Source organism: Coturnix japonica, chromosome 5 (assembly GCF_054131305.1).
Source record: "Coturnix japonica strain WE chromosome 5, WE-NBRP24, whole genome shotgun sequence".
NCBI lineage: Eukaryota > Metazoa > Chordata > Aves > Galliformes > Phasianidae > Coturnix > Coturnix japonica.
The window spans coordinates 41,890,989-41,913,077 of record NC_140667.1 but is presented as its reverse complement, the minus strand read 5'-3'; the positions used below and the strand labels follow the sequence as shown (position 1 = coordinate 41,913,077).

At 44.0% G+C, this 22,089-nt stretch overlaps 1 protein-coding gene across 8 annotated transcripts in view; it reads left to right on the top strand.

Annotated features, from left to right (window-relative positions):
• The first annotated feature begins 6,631 nt into the window (after nucleotides 1-6,631).
• Nucleotides 6,632-22,089, top strand: part of FOXN3 (forkhead box N3) — a 182,734-nt gene continuing 167,276 nt past the window's right edge. For 2 of the 8 annotated variants that reach the window (XM_085549334.1, XM_085549335.1), the window contains exon 1: nucleotides 6,634-6,908. Coding sequence is in view for 6 of the 8 variants with exons in the window: in XM_085549325.1 (XP_085405451.1) it covers nucleotides 6,889-6,908; nucleotides 20,131-20,363 (253 nt within the window). In the remaining 2 variants the exon portion in view is untranslated. Of the gene's footprint in view, nucleotides 6,909-16,111; nucleotides 16,405-17,826; nucleotides 17,964-18,106; nucleotides 18,351-19,972; nucleotides 20,364-22,089 lie in introns of those variants that run through there. The other 6 variants (XM_085549332.1, XM_085549333.1, XM_085549331.1 and 3 more) reach the window with 6 other exon arrangements.

Here is a 22,089-nt window from a genome sequence, read left to right as displayed (position 1 = left end):
TTAAAGAAAAGAGAAACGGCTGATATATTCTGTTATTACTCAAATGATGTTTCAAGCATAAAACAAAAGGTGAAGCATGAGTGAACATCTTGCAAAGCTGAAAAAGAGAGAACCTCTCCTTTTATTTAAAATACTTGTATGTGTTGAGATGCAACAGAAGTCCCAGATAGTCTTCGTTTGTGAAAATCAAGCCATAGCAGTTCAGCCTAGATGCCTGGATGTGGATTTGGTGCTCAGACACCTTTGGAAGCTCATTACATGTTGAGCCCATGCACCAGAAGATGCTGCAGAGGAGCAGCCCTACATCATGACTTGCTGTGCTGCACCTTTTCTCTTCCTTCTTCTTGTGCCTATTTCCCTTGGGACTAAGACTTGGTGCACTGAGTGCATTTCATCCCTTGGCCAGCAGCACCGTGGATTATATGACATTGGCTTTGGGGGGACAGGGAGTGAAGCCGTACAGAAAAGTACAGATACCCCATGGCATGGCCTGACAGAGATGGCAGTGATACTGAGCACGGTGTACAGTCTGGACACTGCAGAACCTGTACCTGTCCTGATAGGGCTGAACAGATAAAACAGCTGTTGACTCCTACTTTTTAGTACCAGCTCTCAACAGAAGCCAAAGCAAACACACTCCTATCTCACTATTTCCTGTCTGTGAAGTAGCTTCCCTCTTTACCTAGCTCCTTGGCAAAACATGATTTTAACTGCTCCAGTATGGTCAAAAATACTACATATAAGTAAATACAAGCCTGAAGGCTCCATAGTGACAGTACCACTTGCCTTCGTATGCCTTCAGGTACTGCCCTGTGGACAAAGACGAGCAGTTCAGCCCCCCTCCCCTCCCTGTGCTGGTGTTTCTGAAGTGTTCCTATCTTGGGTGATTTTCTAAGTAATAGGTTTTGAGTGACTGTGGGATGCTTCTGCCAAGCAATATAAATCAAATTTTGCATACCTCATACCAATCTATACAGTCATGCATTGAACTGTATCCATTCAGCTCTTCCTGTTGCTTCCATATCTCTAGAAATATCCTGAGTCAAGATGCCAGCCCTCCCCGCACCCCACACTCCAGAGGCTGGTCTGCTGAATGATGGCTGTATCTGCCCTGAGGACATTGTGAGCCCCATTCCCAGTTATAAGCTGCAGATATAGCATCTCCTCCCTTACGTATTTCTCTCCATGGAAAGAAAACCAAGGAAGTATGAGGCCAGATGGGGTGTGATGACTTTCCACCAGGTCCCTGAACAATAACCCAGGGATCAGATGTCAGGGTTCACTGTGAAGTACTCATACCACAAAGCAAAGGTTCCATAGGCACTGAAGTGACCTTAGGAGCCAACACCTGGAAACAGCTTTTTGCTTGAAAAACTAGTGAGCTTCCCACATCATTACTGCACTTCATGCAATGACATGGCCTAAAAGAACTTGGCAGTTTTCACCTCTCAGGGAGGAGTTCTGGACATTCCTCTCCTTGAATCCCCTTCTAACCCTCTTTCTCCTTCTGTGAACCTTCCTCCTGGTTTAAACTCTCAGTTAAAAATAGAGATTTTTCCCATAAAGAACCTAGCTCTGGAAGTTGCTTGCACAGGTTGGTCTACTTTGATTTTTTTGTGTGCACTCAAGATACTCCTGTCTGGAAAATAACTTCTGAGCATGCAAAGGAGGTTGCTTCATTAATACAATGGTGCACACCTGCTAACTGCAGTTAAAGAGATCTTCATGTATTACTACTGAAACTGGCAGCAATTAATAGAACAAATGATTCATCTTCCAAAGCCCAAACAGACAAATGGTCTCTCTGGCTGCCTTTATGCTTTCTAATCAGCTTACTGTTAGAGCACATTTTTTGCACAGCCCACTTGCATTCAACCTTTCTGCACTTTTGGTGGTTCATTACCTTATGTTTGGAAGTAGCTAGACCTGTGCTGGTACCAAAAGTCTGCCAAGCAACTTCTAGTAATGACAGAGATGTCAGCAGCACCCAGCTGGCTTGACTCAGCTCATCCATACCTTTCAAACATGCCTTCAGAGGTAAATAGAAACACCTGCCTGTCTGGGAGGTGTCAAATGGTGCTAGGGAGAGGCTTCAAAACTGGGCCTTACTGAGTAAAATGGCTTTGGGATGGCATCCTGGTTGGGTATGTTTGTATGTGAAGATACTGTATGGATGGAAAGGGCTGTCTGTAGAGGGCTGTCTGTAGACAGGACTGTTGCTAAAGGCTGTGCTGAAGATACAGGATGTGGTATGTGCCACCTGCTTTCTGAAACAAGAGGTATGTGAGGTGGGGGCCAGGCTGCTGAAATGCTGCTTAAAGCTGCTCTGAGCTTGAGTCTTGTGATCCAAGAAACCCAAAGCTGAATTTTGATGACTTATAACTTGGGGAGATGTAACCTGTAGCATTTCTCTGTGGAGCTGCTTGCAGTCCTATCCTGGTAAACTTGGTTTCTAATAACAGAGCAATTTTAAGGTTGTTATAGTAAATATAAGCAGTGAAGATCTTCCAGGTGCCGTGTAATGATTGCATTTTAAAAATAATCCGTGGATTAGAAAGAACATGTTAAATCAAACTCTTTGCAGTCATCTGAGACTCAATATCTTGATGCTTTTGAAATAACAAGGGCTGATGTTCTGGCAAACCTTTCCTTCCCTGATCCTTGTTTCTTAGGCCAGCTTTACCTTGTCATGATTGTAGCCTATGCTAAGAAGCTAATCAATAGCTGGGTGAAACAGACTGGAAGATCTCTGGAGCAGCCTATAATGCTACTAATCTCTTAGAATAAAGACCCAGTTTTGAAGATGTGTACTGCTTGAATAACTGTTTGCTCCAAAATGTTACTCTGCATTTCCATCATTTGAATGATTCCCCTCCTATTCCCAAGTTCTTCACCAGGCAACACTACTGTGCTTTGTAAATAAGAGTGCGTAACAGACAGTGATTTTTTCCTCATGGTCTCTTACGAGGTCTTTATTTTCTATCAAGTTCAAAGCAGTTCTGTGTAGATAAAAGGTTTGTGCTTCAGATTCACTGTTTCTTTTTGCCACTGAATTTTTTCATCTATATCAAGTCATTATCCCTCTCCAGTTCTTTCCAGACATCTCCTTCTCTAGCTGCTTCTTTGTACTTCAGTCGATGGGAGCTTCATCAGCTCAAGTACATTAGGAATTAAGCTGAGAGCAAGTATGCTATGAAAAATCCCATTATTTCCTGAGATAAGCATCCATCAGAAACAAAACACACACAAAGATGGAAAGGAATCAAGTGTATGCTGGGTAAAACAAGGAAACAGGCAAGTGTGGGAGTGAGGGGAAGATTTGTTAAACTTGCATTCAACTCGGTGGAAAGAGAATGCTGCCAAGACAGTCTGTATCTGAAATCAGCATACAGTGCTTTGGGATGGTGATTGTCAGTCTGCTATTTCCCATTTTGTTTAATTTTTAATCCAAATTGTGTACTAAAAATAGGGAGCATTTTGGAGCTGAAAAGATGTGAGTAGCAGAAGGAGGAAAAAACAGAACATGCAGGAGGAATGCTGCTGTAGCTGAAACAGCCCTGTTGGGATTTCTAGCTCTGTATGTCAGTCATTTGTGGTTATAGAATGCAGACTTACCTTATCTGGGCCATTGTGGCAGGGAGACACTGTGGTAGTCCCTCTGTAAAATAAATGATAAGTCATATCCTGTGAACATAGAGGGATGACTGCATTCCTCTTTGGACAACCATAACTGGAATATGTTATGGAATATGGACAACAATTCACCCATCCTGTTCCTAACGAAGTAATATTTCTACAGCTACTGTCATTCCTTTTCATGTGTCTGAAGAGCTTTGCACTGCTATTTGTTAATAGCAGCAAGTTTTTACTTTTGGGGAAGTTTTTACAGAAGTGCTGGAGCCTCCTATTTTCAGTTAGCATTGCTTCAGCATGGCTAGTTTGTCCTGGATGGGAAAGCCAAGAGATGTTTATCTGGATAAGATTGTGAAACCTTTATGTTTATGCTTTAGCCTCCTCTCCAGAGGAGACTGTGGAATATCTTGCCTGAAGTCCCAACTCAGCATCTCTTCTGAAGAGGCCCCTTAAAAAGCAGAGCAATCTCCTCTAGGCTAAGCAAGGAAAATCAGCTGGAGGAGTTAAAAAGAAAAAGCAGAGGAAACCTAATCTAATCTTTGAACAGATGTGCCTCCCGAGTCTCCAAAGTCCTCTAGCATGAGTGTATGCATGTGGTGCAGGAAGTACTGATTTCAGCAGCCATCAGAGGTTCTGCTGCCTCTTCTGACTTCCATGCGGTATATTGAGACTTGCCTTTGGCTTTCCACAGAGCAGCAGATTCTGGGTGACAGCAGTGCAAAACAGGAAACTTCCAGAAATTCAGATTTGGTTTGGGTCCAGGGTGCACAAAGTTTTGTGATCTGCATCATAATCTCAAATTGGTGCCTAATTTTGGAGGACCTTTGTTTAAAGGTGTATGGGAACTGTTGAGTCATGGCCTGAACCACTGACTGAGTACCTGGGGAAAGGACCATACCAGCCCTGGAAGTGCAGGTGAAGGCAATTCAGCTCTGTAAACAGAAGTTACAGATTGTGTTGATCCGACCAATTGCTACAAAGGACTAAAATGCATTTATCTATATGGCATTAAATTTTATATCATTTGGAAAATTGCTAAGCCCCCCCCCCCCCTCCCCCCACTCTTCCTTTCCAGAGGATGGGAGATATGAAGCTTACTTAAGTTTCTCCAACTATGTCCACCTAGAAGAATCATACCTTGTCAAAACAGCTTCTTCCTTGGGAAATGCTGGCTTGTTTAACTAGAGCACAAGATATTTTAAAATCATGTTCCACATGTTTTGTTTTCTACTACTTTTAAGTCTAATAACCAGTTTTTGTTGAGAGTAACCAGGGAAAACAAAAGGGATTTAAGTGCTTAAGTCAGTGGACCGTAGCTTTCTGATTTATGATGGCAGTGATAGAAATTAGCTAAGAGGCTTCCAGATACACCACCTGATGTCTGCTTTCAGATCCTGCTTAACTCTTTAAAAATCTAGCCCCATGAATGTTAGAACTGTGTGGCGTACTTGAAAGCCCTCTGTGGCACTATCAGTTGAGGAATTGGCTTTCTTCTCCCAGAGTGCTTAGAAAAGTGGGTTGTAGGTTTTTCTTATGTATGTATTTTTTTCCCTTCCTTAATGTGCTTTGGAAGTGACGGCAATTTTGGAGTTACAACCAGCTGTAAGCACCCAGGGCTCAATAAGGATGCTTTCTTTCTGAGAGGAAGGGATCCAGCTGAGCACTGAGCCAGGTGAGGCTCCAGAAGGCAGTGGACTGTGTCCAGCCCTGGTGTGATAGACTGCTGGTTCCTGAGCTGCAGCGTGCACTACAAACCTGATGTGATTATGCCCTTATCATGTTCTGAAATTCATGTACGTCTTTATAGCTGAATTGGTTCCCAAACATGACAGTCCCTCTTGTCTTCTGTCACTGCTGAGTAAAAGACATTGGGGACAACTGGAAGCAAATTACTGGTATGGCTGTAACTGAGCAGTCAGCCACAAGCTGAGCTTAAAGCTGTTCCAACTGCAACCAGAAGCTGCTCTGTGGAGGTGTGTGTTTGGACCATACTGCGTGTTGTCTCTGTAAAAGAGGATAGCAGGGCTATGTGTGCTCTGTCTGTTCTCCTTGGCATCCCTGCAGCTTGACTTCTCTTGCAGGTGGGCGCTGGAAAACTTGAACCTTCCAGGGCTCAGCCCTTGTAGGTGGGAGGAAGTTAAAAGAAGACTCCTCTTGCATCTTTCACTGAAAGAATTCCCCAGTCAGGTCTGAAGTTCACCACGAGCAGTGGAAAACTAGCCTGCTGTGTAGGATCACCTGGAGCAACTGCTCCTCACAGAGTCAGAACTAACTCCTGATATCCTGATGACACATCAGGATGGCAATCCTTTAACACTCACAGAGTGGTTTTTATCTTCTAAGCATTATGAATATTAGCTAATAAATCCTCACAAAGCCTGAGGGAGTTACAGAGGTATTGTTATAAGCTGGGGCCAGCAAAGCATTTCAGTTGTAGTTGTGCCTCATGCTGTGGCTACTGCTGGCATGGGTTGGGGCAGAGATTAAAATGTTACAACTAAAAAGCACTCTTCTTTTGTCCTCCAACAACTGACAGTTCGGTGAGGCTCTTCACAGAGCAGGAGGACCTGGGATGCAAAACCAAGTGGGGCTGTGTCCGCCCAGCCAAGAGCAGTGCTGCCAGCTGCAGCCGCTGCCTGCTACCCAGTGGCTCCCAGGCTACACGTGGGGAGCTGGGGCACTGCTGAGCCTCTGGTGGGGCTGCACAGTGCAATGCCCAGAAACCCAGTGCCAGCTCCTGCTGGAGCCTGTGTCTGCACACCTCAGCAGAAGGCAGAAGTAGCTCTGTAGGAGTGGCACATGCTGCAATTGCAGTACAGAAACTGCAGCCCTTTCTTGCTGTGTCTTCCAGAGCCCTATTAGCAGGGGTGAAGCAGCAGCCTTGGAACATCTTGCTGCCCTGATAGAAAGGAAATATGCTCCTCTTTAGCATAGATAAGGGCCATCTGTGCATGGCTGAAGTGAGATAACATTTAGGAACCTCCCAGGATATTAAGGCGGCACTTTTCTTTGGAGTCTCGTGCTGTTCAGGCTCATGGCAGTGCTCCCTTTGAACTCTCTGTGGTTTGTAGTTCTCACCACTTGCTCAAAATGAAGCAGAATGCAATGGTTCATCTAATATTATGGCTCAAGGAGAGTGTATGTAACAGTACCTGTGCTGATATGGGCCAGTTGGTGTTTGGACATCACAGGCCTCTGCATGGTGCTCCCAAAGGAGCACATGTATTTTGCTAAATCCATCCATCAATAAAACTTATGCTACCTGCTTCTAGATGGTAAGTTACATATGGGGAACTGTTTTTTCTGTCGATGATGATCAAAATAGAGCACAGTACTTTCTGGTTTTGTTACCAGGGCTGAGACAAAACATGTGGGGACCTGCATGGAAGTAGCTATATCAGATACAGTTTTTGAAACACAACTCAATCTGGCTGCAAGGCATCATTTTTCTGCACCATTGAAAGCCAGGCTATCTGTCCTAAGGACTGTCTGTTTTAGCCAACGTGTCTCAATCCTATTTATGGTTTCCCTAATATCTTACCTAAATCTCTCAAACTGTCACTGTTACAATTACATCATTGTCTGTTACCTTTCTGCAGTTACTTCCTGTCCAATCTGTCACAGGTATTGAAATTACTTTATTTCCTTTCTCTTTGCAACGATCTGGATCCACTGAAAGGATGCTGTTGTGACCCCACTCAGACTTTCTTTCAGTTTAAGCAGCCCCAGTTCATTCAGCTGAAATTTCTGGCTGGCTGATCTTGCTTGTTCCTCCCATCTGGTGTATCCCTGATTGTTCCATATCCACCTCAGGGTGTACTGGAGATATTGCCTCACTGTGTTGAAGCAGGCAAGATTACCTCATGTGTTTTACCCCGTGAGAGATTGCTGTTTTCTGGGTGTGTCAGTGCTTACTGGGGGCCTGGGAGAAGCATGGACCCACGTGTCATGGGGGAGATAGTGCAATAGAGCCTCAGAAAACACTTCTCATCCTAGTTTGAGTTCTTACCTCTTTCATTATATTGAGTGTAGCAGTAAAGGAGATTTCACTCTGTTAAGAGATCTTTTCTACCTTCTCAGTTGAGTAATGCCAAAAAGCATGGTGGTACTACAGCTGTATTACAAAGCTTGTTCCAAAACCCAGGACTCCACCAAGTGAAGCACATGTATTGTAATCAGTGAGTCATGATAAACTGTAGAAAAAGGGGAGCTCAGGATATTTGGCTGAAAGACTGAAGGTCACATACAGGTCAGTAGGAGACTGAATTATAAGATCTTAACATTTGCTCCTTCAGAAAGCAAATAATGTAAGTCCAGTTGAAAGATGAGTCAGTGGCCTTTTGCAGACAGACAAAATGAACTGAACAGTGAGGTTCAGGTATACAGAAGTTGTAACCAATATCCTGAACCTTGCCAAAGGGAGTTGTGTTGGTGAGTGGCTCAAATCTGGCCAATCTTTATTTCCAAGTAAAAGCAAAGGTATGTTTTGACAGAGAGAATGTGGGGAGAGGGGAAAAAAAAGAAGGGGAGATTGCAGAAAGAGAGAGAAAAGTGTCCTGCTTTTGTCTGGAATGAAATATTTTTCTTTCTAGTAGCTAATTAACTCTCTCCTTGCTGAAAGCAGGGCACAACTAGGTTTAAGAGGCTGCTTAATTAAAAGCAAAGTGATGAGTGATGACCAGAAAACTTTAGTATTCTGGGAAAAATAGAGGGTATCTTGATAAGATAGGGGAACTTCAAAGTGTGAAGTCTTTATCCTGTTTTTCCAGTGCTTTCCAAAGAGACTCTGATGATTGCCTCTCTTTACTCTTGTTGCTCTGTGTTGCAGGACATGAATGTATTTTTAGTAGTGTAAAACCCTATGGAAGGGAAAGTGATTTTGTTTTAGATGATTAGCCAGTCCCTGCAGCTCAAGGTCTTAAATTGCTCATGTATGCGTGCACGAAGATTTCTTGTATGCTTTCATACCTGCCAGGGACAGTGGACACTGACTATGGAGCCCTCACTGTGTTTCTTATTTGGCAGTGATAAACTCCCTTTGGTAAGTCCTCTCTGGCCTCAAATCTTGCTCAGTCCTCGCTACAAAGATGTAAAGCAGGATTGCTCCCCTTTGTCTTTGTTTTCCCATTTTGAAGAGATTATCCACTTTCCTTCTGTAGGACAACAGGAGAATTATGGCAAAAGAGTCTGGTATATCCTTTCTCCCACTTTCCTGATATGAAAGCACAGAACATCTGTGGGAGAGTTATCTCTGGTGGGGGCCTTGATGGAGAGTACCAACCAGTCTCCGTGTACAGACACTCTGCACTCCTCAGCACTTATCTGCAGTCTGCATCCTTGCTACTCAACAGGGGATATTCTTTTAAACCTTGCTCTCTTGTTTCTTTTGGTGCTGTGGCACAGGTGTTTCTGTTTATGTCAGACAGATTAATCTTAATGCCACAAATGCCTGCATAGTTGATGCCCTCAGCCTGGACCTTGCAGCTTGAGAGATGTGCCTCCAGTCCTGCCCCCCCCCAGCCCAGCTGAGGATTGAGGGAGCAGCCTGGTACAACCCAGGTATATCTCCCAGTTAGGAATACATTATTGCTGTCAGAGTACGTGTTGTCTGTTCTTTAACCAGACAAGACTGGATAAAAAAGGTATATGGATGGTTGATACAAGCAAGATGAGAGTAAAAAATGTTGGTAGGGTAGCAGTGAAAGCTGTTACTAAAGAAAAGAGCTGTAAAGAGAAAAATACCAGTCTGCTTTATCAATCAAGATCTCAAGCTGTTTCACCACTTCCTAGTCCAGGAAACTGGCTTCCTCTACACCTCCCCCCAACCAGGAGTGCACTGGGGCTGCCTAGAGCTGCTCCCCCAGGCAGGGGGGTGACCCCCCTTTTCTTGATAGCCAGGAATCTTATGTTAAGGATGTGGTGGTAAAATGTCATAAATTGCAATAATTGAGGGGAACAAAGACACTTTACTGTCACTTCATTAGAACTGCATTATACTTTCTATGCTGAGCTTTTTTAAAGACCAGAATGATTTAACTGTTAGATAAAGCATCCATCTCCATGTATCTGTACAGTTAATTTAAGGGTGACACTCTTAGCCAGGTCCCATCAGGAGGAAAAGGATAATACACTATTAAAGTTGCAATTACTGTATTAGACTCAAAATGTAAATCCATATACCAGCTGTTATAATCTAACAAAGAAGGAGGGGGACGTCTGGCAAATAGTTCTTGTGGGCTTTTATATAGCTGTTCATAACAGTGAAATTAAATGAATACATGTGTATGTGTGTACAGCTAGATTTATAGACTCTCCTTAAAATGTAAGCACTTCAGGTCCCGCTGAAGTAGCAGAAAACAGGCTGGGATTGTTCCACCTGCATAACTGGCCTTCAGCTTCCCAGTGTTCAGATATGCTTTGCAATGCCAGAGGGACTCGCCTATGCCTCAAGCTCAGCTGTTTCTTGGGGCAGGTGTGGGAATTCAGCGGGTTGACCTTTGGAGAATTGTGAAGCAGAAAGGAAGCTAATGCTGCAAGAGTGTTTCCTTTGGCAGGTGCTGCCCCTTTCCCTGTGCCAGGACCCCTCTGTGAACCAGGGCCTTCAGGGCACCAGTACTGGCTGCAGCACAAAGCCATGCTTAGTAGCTGTGATTTCTTTTTTTTTTTCATGTATTTTCTCCCCTTCAGATATTCTTGGCTAGATCTCTAGCAACCAACTGCAGCTTTGCTGTGGCTTTGCTCTGCTTGCTTCAGCAGAGCTTTGTTGGTTTGGAGTAGCTGAGGGCGTAACCCTCGCTCCAGAGAGATGAAATACCTTGTTCAGACCCCAGTACCTTATTGGAGCTGGGAACAGCACATACGTGGAACGTTTGCATTAAGAGCTTCTCTTCAGGTGCCACCTGCTACCAGAACAGTCTGGAGACCTGCAGGAGGTGCCCTTCAGGAGCTGAAATGGCACAACTGCTTTTTCAGTGTTGAAAAATAACATTTCTGAGCTTACTGAGCACAGTCCAGGAGTACATATATCGTATTCTAGAAGAAACCACCCTGTCTTTGGGTACCCTGTGATTTAATCTCCTTTCATTTTCAACTTTCCCTCTTACTGAAACTGTTCCGTTACCAGCATTTGCTTTTTCATATAAATGCAGTTTATTTCAGGTTTTTCAAAGTCATCCTGCATGACATTCCTCCCCTTTGCTGCACTGGTGAGACTTCCTAAATTTGTGACTTTATTAATATAAATTTATATTAATAAGTAATATCAATGTAACTTTTTTTTTTTTGCATATACCTCTAATGAAATTGTCGTACAAAAGCAGACCATGAACAGTACTGTTTGTCCCTCCTGGTGTGGAAAGCCCTGTTGATGTGGTCCTTCCTTTTCCATCAAAGTCTGTTGTCCTGTTTCTCTGGCCTCATCACTGCCTACTGCGTAGCTGTGCTGTGACTTGCACAGGCAGATTTAAATGGTTAATTCCCCCATGACACTGTTGTAAATGCTTTGCCAAAGTCCAAATAACTATGATTTTCTTTTTTCATGTTTTCCCTTTGAGGCTAAATAGCAGAAAACTTTGGGTTTTTTCCCCCCACATATATTTTAAAAATTATCCTAGCAAAAGTATGTGCAACTGCTGAGATGGCTTTTTGTTTTCCCCAGTGTAGATGTTACCTGTGTTGTTCTCCAGGGAGCCTGTGCCCCTTTATGGTGGCATTCAGCATCCTGGTTGCTCAGAACTGGGAGGGAGCTCATCCCCTGCTTGTCCATTCATCCTCACCTAAACGCATAGCACTTCCACTTTCTCTTCCATTATCCCTCCCTTAAATACAGTCTATCCTTCATTAAATTCAGTATCGCTTTTATTACAGAAAACAGAAGTACCCATTTATATTTGGAGCCATATTTGATTCTCTCTGTTCTTTATATCATTCCCATCAGTTCCACGTTTTCCCCTATTTCTCCTTCTATTTGTATAAATTAGGAGTCATTTGTTGTTTTAATTTCCTTTGCAGTGCTACACTTTCAGCATTTGCCACTGTATTTCCGCACTCTAAGCTCCAAGTCTGTTTTCCTATCTGATACTTCTCCCTTTCTATGCCATGTAAGTGCTCAGATTGCTCGGACTTAAAGTGATTAATTTGGCTTTGTCTTAAGAAATACAAGGTTTTGTGGCACAAGGCATGTCCCACATGCACTGGCCCCATCTTTTGGTGGTAGTGGCACTGCAATTGAGGTCATTTCCACTACTAGGAGTGGGACAGAGGAAGCCAGAGCTTGGCAATGCCTTAGATTTTTGCCAGGAGATAAATAGGTCAATATATTTCAGGACTGCACTGGCAACCTGGTATGTCTGATCTCTCTGTGAGTAATAGCCATTTTGAAGTGATTATTCATCCTGTTAGATCTGAAGCATTTCTCTAGAAGTGTTGTTTTTCTAACTTACGTGAAAGTTTCTTTGATCTGAATGTCAGGTCCTTTATAAACTGAAGTCCTTGAGTTATTTGGTCAACTTATTTTCACTGTTTGTTTCCTGGTAGTTCAATAAATAGTAGTTGGTCTATTTTTGTTGATTCTTTGATTTAATTTTGAGTGAGCCAGCCCATGCTTGCTCATTGCAGGATTCTTGTCTATGATTAGCTCTTGCCTGATGTATTTTCTGCTTACTGAAACCAGGTCTTAAATGCAGTTTTCTCTATCAACTCCTTGGTGAAGAGATCTGATGCTCTCATTAAGCACCTGGACCATAATACTGCATTTATTCTGCAGTGTAGGCATTGGATGTGATATTGCTATGAATACATTATATATACATACATCTAGCCTTTCTAGACTCTGTTCCCCAGTTGCTCAAAAGTTCAGTAGAACCAACTTTTACTGTCCTTCCTTGGAACTATTTTGGCTTGAACAGATCTGCCTTCAGCCTTTACTGCCTTGTCTTTGCTTTATAACATATTGCGTTGTGGTGCCATAACATCTGTCTGCCAAGATAATCTTTATTTCTATCTTTCCTGAGCAGCGTGTACCTTTCAAGGATTTGCAGAGCGCAGGTAAATGGAGCAGCTTTTAGGACAGCGCCTTTCAAGTTCTTTATTCTGCCCTAGTGGAGACTGAGTAGCCATTTCTCCAGCTTTTCTTAACCTTATTTCCTGCCTTAGGCTGGCAGGGAATACAGGCATGTACTTTCACACTAATCACATGGAGTTTCTCATGCTGAATTTTACTGTGGGATTCCAACAATAATATTTCTTTTAAAAATTTTTAAAGACTTGCTTTCCAAATATGTGCTTAAAAAAAAAAAAAAAACAGGCAGTAAAATCTTCCCCTGGAAACCTGTTTGTCTTGTCTGAGGAACAGGTATTTCAGGGTCTTCATTAGCAATATCTGAGCTCTACAAATACCATTCTAGTGTTTGCCCTCCTGTTCTGGATGAAGCCGGTGCTCTTAGCATGTTTACCACATATCTTCCCTGTCTGAGACGTGCCAGAGTCAGCAACTTCCTTGGGTTTCCTCGATCCTTTATTGTGTATTCCACTACCCATCTGCTGTGAATCACTCATAAACCTGGCCTAATCATGACTAATATGTGAAGAACTAATTTGCTCTTCACAAGATTAGATGAATTAGGTTGAATAATGAAGGCACTGATGCTACTAACTTGATTTGATTTGTATATGTTTAGACATATTTAAAGTCAATGGAGAAGTATTTGCAACTTGCAAAGCTCAAATGTTTCCTGGTTATTATCTTCTCTTTTGTAATAATCAAATTCATTTGCAACTAACCACAACAAAGCAACCCAGTAACAAAAGATGTATACCATGTTGGCAGTTGAAATGGTCATTTGATTTCCAATGGGAGCCTGTTGGCAGGTAGATCCTCAGCAGTCCTCATTTTCAGATCTACCTGTTTATGCAATCTGTATGATTTACCATGCCACAGAGAAGAGTCTGTTACAGCTTCTGCAAGTAAACTAGATGCTACATTAGACAGCCAACTTTCCTAGAGCTGTTAGCCATATAAATACGTGATAAATTGTTTTCCCTGTGTTAGGAAATCAAGGTGAGCCTGCTAAAAATAATAACGATATATCAATATCTCAAGTTTTCTTTTAATCTCCATTTGCCTGCAGCTCTTCCAGCTGAGGGCAGAGTGGGTTGACCAGCTCAAGGAAGTAACATTTCTAACCTCCCAATTCAAAAGGGGACATGACCATATTGTGTATTATAAAGTAATGTTTTCTCGAATCAAGAACTTGATGTCAATCATGTTTTTCAGTTGCAGAAGCCTGTTGTTTATTGCAGCAGCACATTTTGTGTAAGTTCCTTCCTGATTTATGGTGATTCACATTGATAGACTTCTAGTCTATGACACTGCCATCACAAATGGTAATTTACAGCAGCTCTAGCTCTGCTCTTTCAGAGCTGGCTTTCAAGGACTGGAGCCAAGAGCTATTCACCAGAAGTAAATCTGGGAGGAAGTTCACTTACTATGAATATTAATTAATGTTTATATACTGCGGTTTATTTTGTTATGCAGTGATTTAATTCAGACCATCCAAAATAGAGCTGTATGGCTGAAGAGAATCAGTAGCCATGTGCTCAATTCATTTCAGAGATAAACCTGCTTCCATTCATTTTCTTTTATGGCATAACCTGAAAACAAGCTTTCGTCAGCGTGGCAGAAAGGGGAGTGTATAAGGCGGTGACAAGTGGTGCTTCTCTGTTCTCTGTAATTATGCAATAAAGAGAAGATGTTCAGATTCACCTCCAAGCCCTTCCCCCGTGTTGCTCTTCCCATGTGAGAGTTAACCTCTTCACTTTGCTGCTTTCTTCTTATTCAGAGTAATCATCTCCTCATGGAGATGCTAGTGGAAGTGATTGAGACAAAGGGGTGTAGCATCATCTTGATGCTGAAGAGCTTTCAGAGGAGGTAAGTGTGCGACTTCCCAGCAGAGCAGAAGAATACACAGCTGAAAAATCTTCCTTCATTTCTAAGAAAAACAGGAATGGCCGGGTCACTGCTGGTTGCTGACATGTTTGTATTCCTTTGTGCTGCATGTTTTATATTTCGTAATCAAAAGCCAGTATTTATTGGGCTGTGCTCTCAAAAGGTCTCATCTCAAAATACTCTCACACCAAAATCTGTGATAAGAATAAAATCCCCAATGGAGACTATTAGCCCCAGCAATTTTATTTTATTTTTTCTGACATCAGCTCTTCCCTGCCTTAAAGGGAAGGGAGAGCCCTGAGCTCTCCTCTAAGGAGGCTGAGTGTGGGTGCTGGCCAGCTGGGCCTGTTGGGTCCAAGCCCTCTTTGTAAGAGGGAGAGATGGCTATGGCTTCAGTCTCTGGGCTGCCTCCTTCCTTCTGCCCGTGGAGCACAGCAATGGCCTCTCAGAAAGCTGCTGCTGGTACCTGTCCTTGCCCAGTGGGCACATCAGCCTAGGGAGACCCTTCCACACATCTTGTGTGTATGGTATAGCAGATAAGCCATAAATAGTTTTGCCTGTTTCAGTAAGTACCTGAACAGTGTTGCATACCATTGTAATAGAGCAAAAAAAACCCCCACCTTATTCCATTAAATTAGATGTTAGGAGTAATAGTTGGACCTTTAAGGTTAAGGGAATTCGATCCATTCAGGTGGCACAGAACAGCCTTCAGTGCATTACACAGCCTAAGGAGAGAGCAGAGTGTTGCCCACTGTATTTACTATCATGTTTGTTTTGGGAGCTAAATTATTCTTACTAATTCTGCTAGCAGTGTAATACGCTGTCTCAGTAATGGAAAGCATATGAAAGCAAGCAGATGGCGAGAGCAGAAAAAAACCCAAGCATGTCCTGATAATGTAGTAAGCAAGTTCATTTTTTTGGCATTAGGCTTTCATAACCGAGGCATGGTGATAACAAGTACAGACACATTTTTAAAGCGCAGTTCATCACAAAATACAGCCAGTTTCATTGCAGAGCAATGGAAGATTACTTTGAGACTTTTATTTAGATAAAAGCTAGATGTGAATGTTGTTGAATTAGACCCATCGTTTATTATTGCTGGCAGATGAGTGACAGCAGATACTGGTCAGAGTGATGCCATCATGGTCCTGTGATCTCTCGTATCTTCACAAATGTAGAGTTTCTCACCCATTCATTTGCAAATATGTAGCCACCCTGTACTCCAGAAAAACAGCAGGCTCTTTGACACAGGGTGTTATTGCAGTGGGCAGTATTGGAAATTCCAAGTGTTTTATTTCAGTCTGTGGTTGGAAGTTGTAAAGTTCAAGGTTGCTGCTTCTTAAATATCTGCCTATCTGCAGCATGTGGGGATCCCGCCTGCCTTTGGCCCCATTCCCTGTGAGGAGGGCAGTGCTTGGGGTGTGCTCTGTGCTCAGCATGGCTGGAGAAGAGTGGCCAAGCATTGCTGCTGAAGCAAACAGTCCTGGCATGGAGGAATTATTTTGGGGGGGATAAGAGGAGGGGTGGAACCAGCCTGACTACCACCAACCCACCACCAGGCTGGATTAAGGTTCTTCAGAGAAGGGATGCATTATTTTTTGTTATGATTTCATTTTGAAGCCATGCAGCTGCATTGTGTCACGTCTCAAGTGGCTGCAGCCATGCACCGTGACATGTGGCTGCAAGCAAGGCCCTGCCTTCAGCTTCCAGGAGTTTGGTTCAGAGGGAATAAGGGAGGAGGAGCTGCCAATGCTGCTGTGTGGGGAGCAAGTGCCAGTTCAGGGAGCAAACAGAACTGAGCCGTGATCTCTTTCATAGGGAAGGAGGTGAGTAGAGCCAGCCCCCTTTCTCATGGAACCATGTAATTGGTTACAGTGCTCGTTTTTCATCATTCAATAGCACAGCATGTTAAGTAATGCAAGTGTTTTGGGTTTTTTTTAATATTTCATATGCATCTGGTTCATTCCTGATTTGGAGAAACAAAGGCAAGAAAGGCTTTCTGATTGCTTGCTCCCTCTGAGGGCCTTGCTCTTGCTGCTTCCTGAGGAAAATTGTCTCCCTTTATCTTTTTTTAGCGATGGATGCTGATTTAACCTCCCAGGAGATCGTGTTTTTTCTTCTGGGTTGCTTTTGGTGTCTCCAGGAAGTGGCAGGTGGTTCTGCTCAGGAGATGCCTTTGATGGCCCCATGTCCTCTCTGTTTCATTACCCAGGCAGGAGGTGGGACTGCTGTTGCAATTGTTCCCATCTGTTTTTGGCTCCCAAGGCTGTGCCAGCCATCTCATTTCTGTGGCTTCCTCTTGTGAGACCTGGGGACAGATACAGAAGCCAGGTGACACAGGGGTGCTCTGTGGACAGTGCAGGGCCTGAGGCTGTTTCCTGGTAGAGCCTGGGCAGGTGCTCAGCAGGTATGGGATGGGACAGAGTCTGCTCTAATGCTGAAGGTGCAGCTTGAACCTCTGGGGGTGGAAGACCCTGTGTTGACGGCCAGAGGTCAGGGCATGTTACTTCCTTCTGCTGTGGTGTCTCTGCCATCTGCAAATCCCTCCAGCAGTGGCACCCTGCCTTGTTCCCACTTTGTTTAGGCTAAAGCCAGTGTGTCTCTCTTCAAAGCAAAGTGCTGCTCTTCCTGTGGGAAAAATCTCACTGCTACTTTTGCTCCATCACCACATCAAGCTGCTTTCAGTGCAGTGTCTGTAAGCAACTGTTATTTGTGGTGTTTGTCCTGCAGTGAGCCATGGTGTGTTGTGTCACCATAGTTCTAGACAAGGCTGTGAAAGCAGTAGAGGACTTTTCCAGCAACTGATGCCTGCTGCTGCTGCTCACAGCCAGCACAAAGCCTTCCTGCTGCCAGGCCTGCCTGCCCAGTGCTGCTGTGTTTATTTCTGGGGTTAAAGGGAAAGGGGGGAAACTGTATCTGGGTATTTTAATTAGCTAAAGATAATGGAAACAAGTGGCACTATGGCCACTTCCTAAACAGAGGCATGTGTTTGTAGAGTCTTGGCACTGTTGGGGAGCACTAGGTAGGACTCATCAGGCCAAGTCATCACTGCAACAGTGCTGGGCAGACCAGGAGCCCACTGACTCCTTGCAGGGATGCTGGAGCAGACTGGGGCCATCACTCCCCTTCTGCTGCCCCTGCACTGCTGGAAGTGGCACAGCCCTGCTATGTGCAAAAACCCTTCTGAATTCTTTTGCCTTGGTCTCACACGTCTGAGTCTTGTAACCTTGCTGCTGGTTCATTTTCAGGAGAGACAGAATATATTACAGAGCCAAAATCTCATGGGCAAATATTAAGACCTAGCACCTGCTGGATGGAGCCCACAGGCTGCAACCTTCTGTCTCCTCCAATGTTTGCATTCTCCTCTGTGTGAAAGAGCAACATGGTAAAGAATTCCTATTATTTCAAATATTTCACCATGGTGTTATCTAGCCTAGTCTAAACAATGGTCCCACTTGCTCTTGAGAATTGTGCTCTGCAGGGGAAAACAAAATGTTGTTATTCCCAATGTGTTCCCCCCACCACAAGGACACAGATATTTGTGACATGGAGTGGCAGCGCGCTCCTGGAAGCATCAATCCAGATATATATTAGCCGGAAAAAGAGAGAAAGAGTTGCCCTTCTGTCATATTCCAAACTGATCCACCCAGAGAAAGATCCATGCTGTGATGCTCCTGTCCTGGATGTGCCATTTCTCAATGCAGGAAGTAGATCACATCGCAGGCTCTGGGAATGTGTGGAATGTGTCACTCGCCCCATTGCCTTAAAAACAGTAAGTCTGTAAAACCTCGCTAAAAGCTGTAGTTCTGCAAAAGCTGCAGCTGTGGCAGTTATTTTCATATTCACTGACCAACTGGAGGAACCAGGCTGTGAACACCCTGACTCCAGTGGGAAATGGCTGGAGAGCCAGACCAGACCCAGATGTCCAAATGCAGCCAAACTTCAGCCCGAATACAGATAGCACAGCTAATCCTGACTTAATTTATGGCAGCCTGAACCTGAATGTGAACTCACCCACTGTGTTAACAGAGATCTGAACCTGGATTTGGCTCCTGAATAGCTTGGGTCTAGGTCTTGAAATTACCCGGTTGTTGGCTGCAGTCTGCTCTGGAGCTGGAGATTTATTTCTCCAGGAGGCAGGAAAACACGTTATGTTGCCAAACTACTTCCAGTCTTTTCCAGAATTACAAGTCAGGGGATGGTGGGTAAGTCTTGTGATTTTCATCCTACAATCTAAACCAGATGGGCTACTCTCCCAGCATAAATATTTAAGCAAAGAAAAGCAAAAAAACTGGCAGAAAAAGTTCAGTTTCCTAATTAATTGCATTATTATGACTTGCACTATTTAACAGGATGCGCATAAAGCTGGTTTACGAGATAGTTTGATCACCTCCTTTGATTCATCTCAATAAAATCTGGGATTTTTGTTTTCTCAGGGATAATGAAGTAACTGTAGAATAATAAAGTGGCTGTGCTTATTGGAAACAGAAAGCTCTCAGCTTTCAGAAGAAAAGATCCTCTTGGTGAGGCTCATGCTATATTAATCCAAAAGTACAAATAGGTGGAGGTGATCCAGAAAGCCTGTGTTAATAACATCAGCCCAGGTGAGGTTAACAAGGCAGAGCATGGGCTGTAGGGTGTGAGGATATGGTGAAGAGAAAATCTGTGCTAGGTTTTCTGGTCCCCATCCTGGCAGAGTAGCCAGTGGGCTTCTGCTCAGCACTGCAAGCCCATTGCTTGTGTCAAGTACTTGGAATAAGAACTTTGAGGTTTCCTTTTTGGAGAAGCATGGTGAAGATACAAAGCATGAGAGCTGTCTTCCATGTGGAAGAGCTGTGCGGGAGACCCCGAATGTGGGTGGTTCAGTTGCTGTTAGTGGCAGTGAGAGATGATTTATCTGCACCAGACCTGGAGGCACAGATGCTGAACCGGCAAACCTAGAGGACAGGGGATGTGGGACAGGGAGGGTGGGAGAGCAGAGTGGGGAATGGGTGCCAATACGAATGTGGAGGGGAAGAAGCATTATTTGGCCTCAGGCTAGACCTAGAATGGCCAGAAAGCCTGCATCCTACTGGCTGCACCCAAAATAGTGCCCAGAACTGCTGAGTGTGCTTCCGGACATTGAATCAAAGAACAGAGAAGTGGTTTTACAGTACATCACAGAGCACCCTGCTTTCCCAGCAGTCCCCTCAGACAGGTACTCAGGATGAAGCTTGGCAGTACCAGAGCGGCTTTATGAATGTTTTCTTGCAGCTTTACATTATTCTAAAATCTGCCTTGGTCATTGCTGAATAGTCATCAGTCATCTTCCCTCTGGTGGCATAGCATGTGCTGTGTTGGATCTCAGTTCCACACGGTTAACAGAAATCCTTCCCCTTATTTTTTTCCTTTCAGTCTTTCAGCATTTCTGCCACTGAAGATCCTCTTCTCCGGCCTCGAGTCAAAAAATCTTTGTGGCAGATTTGGCGTTGCCTGTAATAATTTATGAACGTGATGTGTTGACATGTTTACTGTGTGCATACATTGAGCTACTTCAATCGCTGCCTTGTCAGGAAGTGTACCCAGGAGAGAACAGATGAATCCAGGCACGCGGTGTGGAGGAAACACTGGGGAGCTGAAGCAGAAGTGCCCTTTGCTGTGACATTTTGGCTGTGCCCCTGCTGGGCTCACAGGAGAGGTTTCCCTGGGAGGACGTGGGTGCCCCGGAGAATTCACAGTGAACCATTTAAATGGAGACTTTGGAGAGCAAGAACCCAAAAGGGAATGGAAGTGCTCAGATCTACAGGTATCTAATTCAGTATGTGTTGGCAAAACTGCAAGATAAAGTGGATGAGGAATGTTTTTTTTAACTGCTGTGCCTTATTTCAGTGGTTAAATGGCTCTTCTGTTTTATTAATATCATTTGGGTTGTACAAGTAAGCTGAGTGCTTCTGTTCCCATGTCCATGTGGGAGCACGGTGATTGTGCTGGGTAGGCCGGCTGAAGTTTGGCAAAGCCTGCATGCAGGAAGGTGAGAGCCTGAGGTCTGGCAAAAGCAGAAGGGAAGACAGAAAGAGCACTGACAGCTGAGATCCAGCAGTAACCATAACAATACCATCATCTTTCTTAAAAGTCCCAGCACGTAATTCTACTAATGACTTTTATTAAACATTTAAGCCTTAGCCTTCAAATGATTCGTATTTGTTACAAAGCACCATCCCATTAACACAAAGTACAAGCCGAAACAAAGTTAATGAGCCCTAGTGCTTGCCGGATAATTCAAAGTTTGAGTGATATTAACAAAAATAAAGTAAGGAAGAAATCTACTTCCACTGTCCACCAGAGAACTTGAGTTTTATCCTTCTGGTTCATAAAAACAAGTCTATTGCTCAAGTGGCTCTTACGCTGTTACTAAAGTTGTTCTAGAACACATAGATGTGCATAATTAAGTGCCCCTTTGTTACATAAGGGCCTGCCTGGCTGTCTACAGGGAATGCGAGGGGCCTTTATTCATGACATCAAAGAGAATGGCATTACCCTCATGCTTCACTATGGTGGCTGGGGTTGGTCCCGTGTGGTGCCCAGGACACAGCACTGTCAGCAGGAGCTGGGCTCTGTGCACCTGGAGGCAACAGGAACATGGCCCAAAACATACGTGAATGTTTGTCTTATGGAAATATTCAACTGTGTAGGTGCAGCCATTCTCCTTGTGGAACTGGAGTGATCCCTATGGTGAAGACCCCACTGCAGAGATATTTGTCCTTTGGTAGGAGAGGATGCCCTCGCACCATAGGGCCATGGGTTAGGGAAGCACAGGGCTGCTAGGTTGGCAGCTTCCTAGGAGAGCAAGGCTTAATACAAAATGTGAAAGGGAATTAGGCAACATGGGCAAACTTGGACATGGGAGAATGTCCTGCAGCATAAATCATAAATTCTCCCCCATTTGGAAAGAGGTAAGAATTTCATCTTCATTAATTTCAGCTGCCAGATACTGATAACAAAGCGGCCCTCTGTATGAGAGAGCAAGAATCACTGAGGCTGATGCGAGGAGACAAGATGCACTTGGAGACAGAGGAAAAATACAGTGCTGAGAAAGTTTCCACTATTAATATTTTTCCCTTGCAAATGTGGGTCTCCTAAAACACTCCTTTCTTTAGGAAGGCTCTAAATGAAGAGGAGGTGGGAAGTAAAGTTACAAAGCACTTAAGAAAGCCTCAAATATATGAGTGGGAGGAAGGAGGAAGGAATGAAAGAATAATGAAGCCCGTCTCACTGGGAGCAGTCGGAGGCAGGGAAACACTCATACGTGTGCCTGCACTCTGCAGGAACTTGGGCTGAGGTCTCAGACTGCTGTAGTTGGTACGGCTGCAGCACAGAGCATTCAGGTGGCCTGAACTAAGGACAGAGAGGCACTGGTTGTGCTTCCACTAGTGGTGTGTTCCCTTCTCCATGCTGACCAAGGCCAGCTCGCTCAGCTGGTCTTTGCAGGTGGGGTGCTCCAGCCCCCTGATCTCTGTGCCCTCCTCTGGACC